General features: G+C 55.7%; 1 protein-coding gene across 3 annotated transcripts in view; it reads right to left on the minus strand.

The window, feature by feature from the left end:
• Window positions 1-1,379: 1,379 nt before the first annotated feature.
• The window catches only part of LOC132807133 (large neutral amino acids transporter small subunit 2-like), a 123,809-nt gene continuing 113,050 nt past the window's right edge, over window positions 1,380-12,138 (minus strand). For all 3 annotated transcript variants that reach the window (XM_060821447.1, XM_060821446.1, XM_060821448.1), the window contains 3 exons: window positions 9,730-9,879; window positions 4,064-4,241; window positions 1,380-2,715 (listed from right to left, as the gene is read on the minus strand). In XM_060821447.1, coding sequence (XP_060677430.1) covers window positions 2,594-2,715; window positions 4,064-4,241; window positions 9,730-9,879 — 450 coding nt within the window. In that variant the 3' untranslated portion in view covers window positions 1,380-2,593. The remainder of the gene's footprint in view (window positions 2,716-4,063; window positions 4,242-9,729; window positions 9,880-12,138) is intronic.

Consider the following 12,138-nt stretch of genomic DNA (forward strand, 5'->3'; position numbering starts at 1 on the left):
ATCGAGGACATCTGACATTAACGGTCACCCCCTCGCCCATCCATTCTGTCTTGGCGACCTAAATTCTCCGTTGCTGGCCCTGTCGTTGCAAACATCCTCTCTTGTCCAGCGTGCTTGCTGTCCTCTGGGATTGAAGAAGCCAGAACACCAGGCAGTGCTGTAGCTCTGAGCTAACCAGTGGGACACGCTGTTCTGGCCAGCTCGGAGGGACAGCATCCTGTGTGTCGCGAAGCCTTCCGTGGTTGAATATCATTCAGAGAGGAGGAGGAGGAGGAGGAGGAGGAGGAGGAGAGCTACGGGAGATTGCAGGTTGTTGGCAGGGGGTGTACAGACAGACACCCCACTGGAGGAACACTGTCCCCGGATTCACATGCCAATACTGGGAGTGACCCAAGTTCCACTTGAATAGGCCCCTTTTGTAACCTCCGGTTATATAACTGTCCTTTGTCTGCAGGAATAACCAACAAAGCGATCACGTTACTGGGCACCTGGGCTGGGTTCATGTTAGCACGAGATGTCCCTGGGAGTGTTTAATGGGGAGGACACTGTAGAGGGAGCACTCTGTATCTAACCCCGTGCTGTCCCTGTCCCTGGGATAGGGGGGGACAGTGTAGAGGGAGCTTTACTCTGTATCTAACCCCATGCTGTCCCTGGGATAGGGGGACACTGTAGAGGGAGCTTTACTCTGTATCTAACCCTGTGCTGTCCCTGTCCCTGGGAGTGTTTGATGGGGGGACAGTGTAGAGGAAGCTTTACTCTGTAGCTAACCCCATGCTGTCCCTGTCCCTGGGAGTGCTTGATGGGGGGGACAGTGTAGAGGGAGCTTTACTCCATATCTAACCACATGCTGTCCCTGTCCCTAGGAGTGTTTGATGGGAGAGCAGTGTAGAGGGAGCTTTACTCTGTATCTAACCCCATGCTGTCCTGTCCCTGGGAGTGTTTGATGAGGGAACAGTGTAGAGGGAGCTTTACTCTGTATCTAACCACATGCTGTCCCTGTCCCTAGGAGTGTTTGATGGGAGAGCAGTGTAGAGGGAGCTTTACTCTGTATCTAACCCTGTGCTGTGTCTGTCCCTGGATTGGGGGGGGAACAGTGTGGAGGGAGCTTTACTCTGTATCTAACCCCGTGCTGTCCCTGGGATGGTGGGGGGTGGGGGGGGTGGAGGGAAACAGTGTAGAGGGAGCTTTACTCTGTATCTAACCCTGTGCTGTCCCTGTCCCTGGGATTGGTGGGGGGGGGGGGGTGGGTGTGGGCGGGGGGGGGTAGACGGAGCTTCGGTATTAGTTTCTAAACGAGTTGAAGTCAGGGAGGGGTTTAATCATGTCTGGCTGCGCCCGTGCACCATGTATTTTACCAGGTCAATGGTACAAAGAGCAAATTAATAATAAAACTCTCAAAGTTTAATTGGTAACCTTGGAGTACCATCTTACTCTGATAAACAAGCAGTCACTGCTTTATTGCAGATATATCTAACAATTAAATATGTGTCAGATTACCCCTGTCAGCTCATTTTCTGCTGACGTTTAACCTTTAACTCGCGCGGAGTGTGCTGACCTGTGGGAAACGGTTTGGTGAAGCCTTCACCACCAACCCCCTGTCGTTTCCAAACTCCAGACGCCCTGACTGTAGGAGCGTGCAGAGAGAGAGAGAGCGGCCTGGAGGGGAGCTGGTGGTCAAGGGCCTGGTGAGGTGTCAGCATCAAGTGAATCCATCCGACACCCCCCTGCTCCACCCTTCTCCTGGAGGGTTCAGTCCCTTTGGATGGAGGGTGGGGGTGAAGGGATGGGCTCACCCTGGTGATGGCGGGGTGGGGAGCAGAGGGAAGCTGACACCCGGCAGAGAAAGGACAAACATTCGCCTGCGGTGGGGGGGGGTTGGCACTGTGCAAATGGCCGCCGTTGACGTCGAGAAAGGATAAACTCTTCCAAACGACAAATAATAAAAAAAAACACGAACAATCAAACCGTCAACTAGACACCCCAGACTGAGAGACGCGGCGTTACCTCCTCAGGGGTTGGGGAGCGCTGGTGGCGTGGGTTGTGGGTTGAGAGGAGAGGAGGGGACGGTGGTGGGAGGGGTCGCCATTTTCCAAACCCTTGATTTGTTTCATCAAGGCCGAAAAAAAAAATAAAGACAGCGGGAGCGAGACCTTCGTGGCGCCGCCACAGCGTGAAACCAGCTCTCCCCCAACCCCGAACCGACGCCTCCTTCGAAAACCAGCCCACCACTCCCTCAAAATGGCTGTCGCCACCCTCGACAAAATGGCGGCTGGGACACTCAAGGGAGGGAAGCTGGGGGCACGGAGGGAGTGCGAAAGCAGCCAACGAAGCATTAACCTCCTGAAAGAAGAGGAAGGTGGGGATCTCTCTCGCTGAGACACGCTGTTGCCTACTGCTGGCCCCTCAATGGAGGGACAAGAAGAGAAAGGGGGGGGTGGGGCGGGGAGACAACAAAAAAAAAGGACGACGCTCGCGCCCTAAGCCAAGGCCTACGTGCAGCCCAGCATCCCCACCACCCACCTCAGCCTGAGCGTCACACGCCCTGATATCCCCCACTGCTCCCCCAAACCCACCCCCCTCTTCATCCCGAGGCCTACTCCTTGACGTTATCACAGACGTCGGAGGTGAGTTCCTGGAGTTCCTGCTCGCTCTTGGCCTGCGTCACCTCGGGGTAGACCACCACACACAGCTTCTGGCCAAAGTAGGTGATGGCGTCTGTGGGGCAGAGGGGCAGACAGAGGGTGATACTAGAGAAGCAGGAGGGCAATATCTCCCACACCCCGCGAGCCTGACCCCGCACCCAGTCCTGTTGCCCCCATCGCCCTTGCTCGCTGACCTGACCTCTGCTGACTCCACGTTGAGAGGCTCCTCAATTAACAGAATGACACTTCTCATCCTCGAGGCCCTCGAGACGTACACAGAGCCCACCCAGTCTGCTCCCCCACTTGATGAGATCTGATCGTCGTCCAATGCCCTCCGTTCCCCTTCCTGATTAAAAATCTCCCTCTGTCTGTCTCAGCCTTGAATACCCTCAATGCCCCAGTCCTAACAGCCCCCTGCGGTAAAGTATTGCACAGATTCACACCCACACTCTCCCCTCAGAGAGAGAAGAAATTCCTCCCCGTCTCTGTCTCCAATGGGTGGTCCCCTCACTCTGAGATGACACTCCCCTCTGCTGCTAGACTAAGTTTTGTTTTTGAATCCCTCTGACCTCCTCCCACCTCTTCTGGGCACGCCACCCTCCAAGATCTCTCCGATTCCAAAGACCCCCACCCCCACGCCGGATGTCAATGGCTCCTGCCGATGGGGTTGGAGGTCGGGCCACCACCACCACCCCCTGCCTCTGCCCGACCGTGATCCAGGGGGTGGCCCCACCTCAAACCCACTCCGGGGTCTCCTCTTCAAACCCGCTCCGTATCCCCACACTGGCGGCCAGAAGCCTGGTCAGTGGCTGTGTCTGTGTGTGTGCACATCTCTGTGTGTACATCTGTGTTCGGCTGTGTCTCAGTGTGTGTGCGCGTGCGTCTGTGTCTGTATGTCAATCTGTGCGTGTATCTCGGTGTGTGCACGAGACTGTGTGCGTGTGTTTCTGTGTGTCTCTGTGTGTGTCTGCGTGCACGTGTCTGTGTGTGTCTGAGTGCGCGTGTGTGTCACCGCCTGTGTGTGCGTGTCTGCATCTGTGTGTGTGTGTCCGAGTGCACGTGTGTGTGTGCATGTCTGTGTGCGCGCGCGTGTCTGCGTGTGTCTGAGTGCGCGTGACTGAGTGCGCATGTGTCTGCATCTGTGTGTGCATGTGCCTGAGTACGCGTGTGTCTGAGTGCGTGTGCGTATCTGCGTCTGCGTGTGTCTGAGTGCGCGTGTCTGCGTCTGAGTGCGCGCGCGTCTGCGTCTGAGTGCGCGCGCGTCTGCGTCTGAGTGCTTGTGTGTATCTGAGGGGGGAGTGGAGACCGAGGGACATGGGGGACAGAGTCCGGGGGTGTGGGGGCGTTGGGACAGAGGGGAGGAGCTGTCTCTCTCTGGGTCTGTGACAGAGCCGCGGCCGCATGGGCAAGAGCTGCCTTACCGACCACGTCGTCGAAACACTTGGGTTTGTTCTTCCAGTACACCCCCAGGAAGTAGACGGGCACGCCGGTCAGCATGATGGCCAGCCCAATCCCACACACCACCGGCTCCGACCACAGGCTGAAGATCAGTAGGAAGGCCCAGAACAGCAGGTAGACCACCGGAAAGATCAGGTTCACCTGAGAGAGACGGAGCGAGAGAGAGAGAGGGAGGGAGGCGTCAGAGAGGGCAGCAAGAGAAACAGATAGCAGGCGACATGTCCCCCACAGTGGGGAGGTTGGACCAGCTCAATGGGAGACAGACCACAGGGCAAGGTCACAAACATCCTCCTCATTCCAATGTCTTCTGTGGGGGCACAGTGGCTCAGTGGTTAGCACCGCTGCCTCACGGCGCCAGGGACCCAGGTTCATTTCCAGCCTTGTTCTCCCCCCAAAGTCTGCGTGGGTTTCTTCCGGGTGCTCCGGTTTCCTCCCACAATCCAAAGATGTGCAGGTTAGGGTGGATTGGCTGTGCTAAATTACCCATAGTGCCCAAGGATGTGCAGGTTAGGGTGGATTGACCCTGCTAAATTACCCATAATGCCCAGGGATGTGCAGGTTAGGGTGGATTGGCCGTGCTAAATTACCCATAGTGCCCAGGGATGTGCAGGTTCGAGTGGATTGGCCATGCTAAATTACCCATACTGCCTATGGATGTGTAGGTTACCGTGGATTAGCCGTGCTAAATTACCCATAGTGCCCAGGGATGTACAGGTCAGGGTGGATTGGCCATGCTAAATTACCGATAGTGCCCAGGGATGTAGAGATTAGGTGCATTAGTCAGAGATAAATATATAGTAATACGGTAGGGGAATGGGTCTGGGTGGGTTACTTTGCGGAGGGTCAGTGTGGACTCGTTGGGCCGAAGGGCCTGTTCCACACTGTCGGGATTCAGTCGGTTCTTGGGAGATGAGACTCCCTGGAGTCTCCCAGAGGGAAGGGGTAAGAGGGATAGGAAGGAGTCCCAGAGCCTGGCTCGCCCTTCAATCTGCATTGTAAACATTTATGAGCGGCTGTTGCAATCTCTCCGGAGCTCCATTAGCCTGTGCTGAGGTGTCAGCATCTTTACCCGTTATCAGTGTTTACAGAAGAGCTAGCTCTCTGCGCTCCCTCACACACACACACACACACCGAGGGACCTCTTGCTCAGCAATTCCTGCGTTTCCTCTCCAACGTTAACCCCCAAGGTTCCAGCCCCACGCCCTTCCTCCCGCCAAACCCCATCCTGTGGGATCCTGCTGTGCGCCCAATGACTGCCAAATCCGTCAGGTCTCCGAAAAGGACAAGAAAGCACGGCGTGAGATTGCGTTAACGCCGTTAGTGATGGTCTCTACCGGGAGCCTCGCCTGTGATGGGGTCGATTTTAAGCACAGTCAAACTGTGCATGGAAAGATCCCACAAGGGAGGGGGGGGGGCAACTGTGACAGACAACCAGAAGGGGGCAACTCAGTGATTGGTGCTGCTGCCTCACGGCACCAGGGACCCGGGTTCGATCCCACCCTCGGGACAACGTTCTCCCCCACCCTGTGTCTGCGTGGGTTTCCTCCAGGTGCTCCGGTTTCCTCCCACAATCCAGAGATGTACAGGTTAAGGTGGATTGGCCATTCTAAATTACCCATAGTGCCCTGGGATGTGCAGGTTAGGGTGGATTGGCCGAGCTAAGTTACCCATAGTGCCCAGGGATGTGCAGGCTAGTTGGGACTGGCCATGCTAAATTACCCATGATGCCCAGGGATGTGCAGGTTAGGCGGGAATTGGCCGTGCTAAATTACCCATAGTGCCCATCGATGTGCAGGTTATAGGGTGGATTGGCCATACTAAATTACCCATAGTGCTCAGCGATGTGCAGGTTAGTAGGGACTGGCCATGCTAAATTACCCATAGTGCCCAGGGATGAGCAGGTTAGGGTGGATTGGCCATGCTAAATTACCCATAGTGCCCAGGGATGTGCAGGTTAGGGGGATTGGCCATGGGAAATGCAGGAGTATGTTGATCGGGTCAGGGTGTGGGTCTGGTTATGATGCTCTTTGGAGGGTCAGTGTGGACCAATGGGCCAAATGGCCTACTCCTACACTGTAGGGATTCGACGATACACACAGACGCACACGCCCGCCTACACACACACACACGCATGGACGCACATTGGCACACAGACGCACGCACACACACAGATGCATCTTGACACACATGCACGCGTGGAGGCACATTGACACAAATGCACACACCCGCACACACACGCACACACAAACACACACACACAGACACAGAGTGAGACTGTGAGTCCACATGGTGAAGACAGGGAGCAGGGCAGAGGGAGTGACACCGGTCGAGGCCGGCTGGGTGAGCTGGGTGTGTGCTCGCCTCCAGATCAGGTGCTTGCTGAAGCATGAAGCACTCAGAGCCCTGGTACTTCTGGGTTACTGAGCACAGCACTGCAGTGTCACTAGAAATGTGTGCAGTGATGAGAATATTCAATGAGCAGGAAATAATTGTGAGTTATTCGGCAGAGAGCAGCCGTTCAGCCGTTGGTGTGGAAGAGAGCCCAGGTCAAGCAGGGGCTTGTGACCTAGAGATGTGGGGAGAGAGAGAGAGGGGGGGGGGGGAGAGAGAGAGAGAGAGAGAGAGAGAGAGAGAGAGAGAGAGAGACAGACAGACAGAGAAAGAGCGAGAAAGAGAGTTGCTGCCTCAGAGTCACACAGCACGGAAACAGACTCTTCGGCCCAACCGGTCCATGCCGTCTCAGATATCCCAACCCAATCCAGTCCCACCTGCCAGTACACGGCCCATATCCCTCCAAACCCTTCCTATTCATATACCCATCCAGATGCCTCTTAAATGCTGTCACTGTACCAGCCTCCACCACTTCCTCTGGCAGCTCATTCCATACACGTTCCACCCTCTGTATGAAAAAGTTGCCCCTGAGGTCTCTTATATCTTTCCCCTCTCACCCTAAACCTATGCCCCTCTAGTTCTGGACTCCCCCACCCCAGGGAAAAGACCTTGTCTGTTTATCCTATCCATGCCCCTCATGATTTTATCAACCTCTATAAGGTCACCCCCTCAGCCTCTGACACTCCAGGGAAAACAGCCCCAGCCTGTTCAGCCTCTCCCTGTAGCTCAAACCCTCCAACCCCGGCAACATCCTTGGAAATCTTTGCTGGACCCTTTCCAATTTAATAATATCCTTCTTCCTGCAGGATGAGCAGAACTGGACACTGAACTCCAGAGAGACCTCAAGATTGTGTTTGTGTCTGTGTGTGTCCGCGTGAGAGAGTTTGCATGTGTGTGTATATGTCTGTGTGTGCGTGTGTGAGAATGTGTGAGGGAGAGCGCAAGTCTGCAAGTGTGCGCAAGTGTGTGCGCGCACGTGAGTGTGTGCACCAGAGTGCAAGTGTGAGAGAGTGCATGGGACTGCGTGAGAGAGACAGAGTGTGTGAAAGTCAGAGAGAGTGAGTGAATAAGTGTGTGTGAGTGAGAGAGAGAATGAATGAGTGAGAGAATGAGAGTGCGCATTAGAGCGAGTGTGAGAGAGTGAATGAGTGTGAGAGTGTGAGCTGTTGAGCAGGAGTGAGACAGCGAACACAGGGCAATGCAGCAGCGTGATGGAGTTAATGAATAGTTCATTCCAGTACCACCTGGCTGGTGTTTCACCTGAAATCCTTTTCCTCTCAGCAGGAACGGTACTCAGTGTGTAAGGGGGGGGGGGTGAGGATACAGCCTCTCCCCCTCTCCGAGCACACACTGCAATCACACCCCAATAGCAGCATGGGCAGCACTGCCTTCCCCCTCCTTATCAGTCACCCTCAAATGTAGATTGAACTGTGAACCGGACTCTTAACGCTCCCTACGGTACGTCCAGCACGCGGCACGCTCGGGGAAGGTAGCAGGGAGATTTTCTGATATGTCAGATGAGGGCAGAAACGCAGCATTCGGCCCGTCTCTCCATGCTATCTCTCTCTGCAGAAGTGAAACCAGCCAGTGCTGCCACCCCATGCTCAGGGCTCGATGGCGCAGATGCAGGAGGGGCAATGGGGCGGCATGGTGGCTCAGTAGTTAGCAGGGCTGCCTCACAGCGACTCGGGCGACAGTCTGTGTGGAGTTTGCACATTCTCCTCCCACCCCCGTGTCTACATGGGTTTCTTGCCACAATCCAAAAGTGCATAGGTTAGGGTGGATTGGCCATGCTAAATTACCCATAGTGCCCAGGGATGTGCAGGTTAGGGTGGATTGGCCATGCTAAATTACCCATAGTGCCCAGGGATGTGCAGGTTAGGGTGGATTGGCCATGCTAAATTACCCATAGTGCCCAGGGATGTGCAGGTTAGGGTGGATTGGCCATGCTAAATTACCCATAGTGCCCAGGGATGTGCAGGTTAGGGTGGATTGGCCGTGCTAAATTACCCATAGTGCCCAGGGATGTGCAGGTTAGGGTGGATTGGCCATGCTAAATTACCCATAGTGCCCAGGGATGTGCAGGTTAGGGTGGATTGGCCATGCTAAATTACCCATAGTGCCCAGGGATGTGCAGGTTAGGATGGATTGGCCATGCTAAATTACCCACAGTGCCCAGGGATGTGCAGGTTAGGGTGGATTGGCCGTGCTAAATTACCCACAGTGCCCAGGGATGTGCAGGTTAGGATGGATTGGCCGTGCTAAATTACCCATAGTGCCCTGGGATGTGCAGGTTAGGGTGGATTGGCCGTGCTAAATTACCCATAGTGCCCAGGGATGTGCAGGTTAGGGTGGATTGGCCGTGCTAAATTACCCATAGTGCCCAGGGATGTGCAGGTTAGGGTGGATTGGCCGTGCTAAATTACCCATAGTGCCCAGGGATGTGCAGGTTAGGGTGGATTGGCCATGCTAAATTACCCATCGTGCCCAGGGATGTGCAGGTTAGGATGGATTGGCCGTGCTAAATTACCGATAATGCCCAGGGAAGTGTAGGTTAGGGTGGACAGGCTATGCTAAATTACCCATAGTGCCCAGGGATGTACAGGTTAGGGTGGATTGGCTATGCTAAATTACCCACAGTGCCCAGGGATGTGCAGGTTAGGGTGGATTGGCCGTGCTAAATTACCCATAGTGCCCAGGGATGTGCAGGTTAGGGTGGATAGGCCATGGAGTAGGATAGGGGTCTGTGTGAGATGCTCTTACCCCCAAATATCTGCTTACACTGAGAACAAAGATCGGTGGGTGTTTGGCTGCGAAAGGTAGCGAGGGCGACAGAGAGTGTGACACTGAGCCAGAAGACCAGCTATTGTCCAGTTGAATGGTGAAGCTGGCTTGAGGGGCTGAATGGCCTCCCCCACCCCCCCTCACATCTGATGGGGTTTTCCCTGCAATTTCCTTCCCCTGTAGCGCCATCCCGATGTCCTCTTCCAACTGCCCATGGCTTCCCCGTGCACCACTCTTGAATGTGGATCGCGTCACTCGGTGAGGGAAAACTGTTCCTCCTCACGTCTGCTAGTCCCTAACGTTAAAGAAGTGGGACAACGCTCACTTTGGGATGGGGAGGAGGCGAGAGAGAGCGAGCGAGAGAGAGATCGAGAGAGAGATCGAGAGAGAGATCGAGAGAGAGATCGAGAGAGAGAGATCGAGAGAGAGAGAGAGAGACCGGAATTCTGGTTACCTTGATAGGCCGAGGGATGTCAGGCTGTTTCCAACGGAGCACGATCTGCCCAGCAACCGTGACGCCGTAGAACAGGTAGTTGATGAACCCCACGTAGTTTATGAGTGTGTAAATGTCACTGGTCACCAGCATCAGCAAGGTGGAGGCACACTGGAGAGTGGGGGTGGAGAGAGAGAGAGAGAGAGAGAGAGAGAGAGAGAGTGATAGAAAGAGGGAGGGAGGGAGGGAGCAGGGAGGGAGGATGGTGGTGGGATGGGGAGGGAGAGTCGGGGAAAGAAACATTTAGTCACGGAAATCTCAGACCGGCGGAGGTGAGGAGGATGCTGAGGAATGCGACAGACAGCAAGTTTCAGACAGAAAGAAGCAAAGCAAATCAATGTTATGCTCCCCCCACCTCCAGTTACGATCAGGTTAAACCCCTTGCTCACACACAGCACAGGCTCCCAACAGGTCAGGAACACCAAAGAACTCTCACGGTTACGCCAACTACACTTCAATGACATAGTCCAGTAAGGGGCACTGCAAATGGCTGCCAGGCCTGGGACAGAGGGGACACACTGCAAATGGCTGACGTGGCCTGGGACAGAGGGGACACACTGCTAATGGCTGCCGGTGCCTGGGACAGAGGGGACACACTGCAAATGGCTGCCGGGGCCTGGGACGGAGGGGACACACTGCTAATGGCTGCCGGGGCCTGGGACAGAGGGGACACACTGCAAATGGCTGCCGGTGCCTGGGACAGAGGGGACACACTGCAAATGGCTGCCGGGGCCTGGGACGGAGGGGACACACTGCTAATGGCTGCCGGGGCCTGGGACAGAGGGGACACACTGCAAATGGCTGCCGGGGCCTGGGACAGAGGAGACACACTGCTAATGGCTGCCGGGCCTGGGACAGAGGGGACACATTGCAAATGGCTGCTGGTGCCTGAGACAGAGGGGACACACTGCAAATGGCTGACATGGCCTGGGACGGAGGGGACACACTGCAAATGGCTGACGTGGCCTGGGACGGAGGGGACACACTGCTAATGGCTGCCGGGGCCTGGGACAGAGGGGACACACTGCAAATGGCTGCCGGGGCCTGGGACAGAGGGGACACACTGCAAATGGCTGCCGGGCCTGGGACAGAGGGGACACATTGCAAATGGCTGCTGGTGCCTGGGACAGAGGGGACACACTGCAAATGGCTGACATGGCCTGGGACAGAGGGGACACACTGCAAATGGCTGACGTGGCCTGGGACAGAGGGGACACACTGCAAATGGCTGCCGGGGCCTGGGACAATGGGAGCACACTGCAAATGGCTGCTGGTGCCTGGGACGAAGGGGACACACTGCAAATGGCTGACGTGGCCTGGGACAGAGGGGACACACTGCTAATGGCTGCCGGGGCCTGGGACAGAGGGGACACACTGCAAATGGCTGACATGGCCTGGGACAGAGGGGACACACTGCAAATGGCTGCCGGGCCTGGGACAGAGGGGACACACTGCAAATGGCTGCCGGGGCCTGGGACAATGGGGACACACTGCAAATGGCTGCCGGGGCCTGGGACAATGGGGGCACACTGCAAATGGCTGCCGGGTCGGGGACAGAGGGGACACAATGCAAATGGCTGCCGGGGCCTGGGACAGAGGGGACACACTGCAAATGGATGCCGTCCCTGGGATGGAGGGAGCATTGCAATGGTCACTGGGGCAGTTGACACACAAGGATGGATGGGAAGGCGAGCAGCGAGGATGAACACAGAGAGAGCCTGCGGAGGGATATCGACGGGTCAAACAACTGGGCAAAGACTGGGGAAAAATAGAGGGGCTGAAAGCTACTTAAATGGAGAATGCCTGTGGAAAGCCGGGGAACCGAGGGGTTCAGGAACCCATGCATCATTAACAATAAACACTAGCATCCACGTTCAGTGGGGAATAGGGAAAGGAAAAGGGATGTTGGTGCTGTTCTCAGGATGGAAGATAAAAGTGGGATGGAGAGTTTTGCTAAAACTGTACAAGGTACTGGTCAGAGCCCCCGATGGATCACCGTGAACAATTCCGGGGCTGCGTATCCAAGCAAAGTTTCCCTGGCATTTGAGGCAGTCCGGAGAAGGTTCCCTCGGGACGATCCCGGGGACAGAGGTACCGCCTTAGAAGGAGAGGGGGAACCAGTCGGGCCTGTACTCGTTAGGATTTAGAAAAATGAAAGGGGACCTTATTGAGACAGACAAGGGGAGGGAGGGGACTGACAGGGGGAGATGTGGGGATGTTGCTTCCCCCTCTCACGTGGGAGCACAGGGAGGGCTCCATCTCAGAGTGAGGGGTCGTCCATTGGAGACCGAAATGAGGACGAATTTCTTCTCTCGCTGGGGTTTGGGGAGGCGTGAATCTGTGGAATACTTTACCGCAGGGGGCTGTCGG

The sequence above is a fragment of the Hemiscyllium ocellatum genome (assembly GCF_020745735.1).
Source record: "Hemiscyllium ocellatum isolate sHemOce1 chromosome 27 unlocalized genomic scaffold, sHemOce1.pat.X.cur. SUPER_27_unloc_1, whole genome shotgun sequence".
NCBI classification, from domain to species: domain Eukaryota; kingdom Metazoa; phylum Chordata; class Chondrichthyes; order Orectolobiformes; family Hemiscylliidae; genus Hemiscyllium; species Hemiscyllium ocellatum.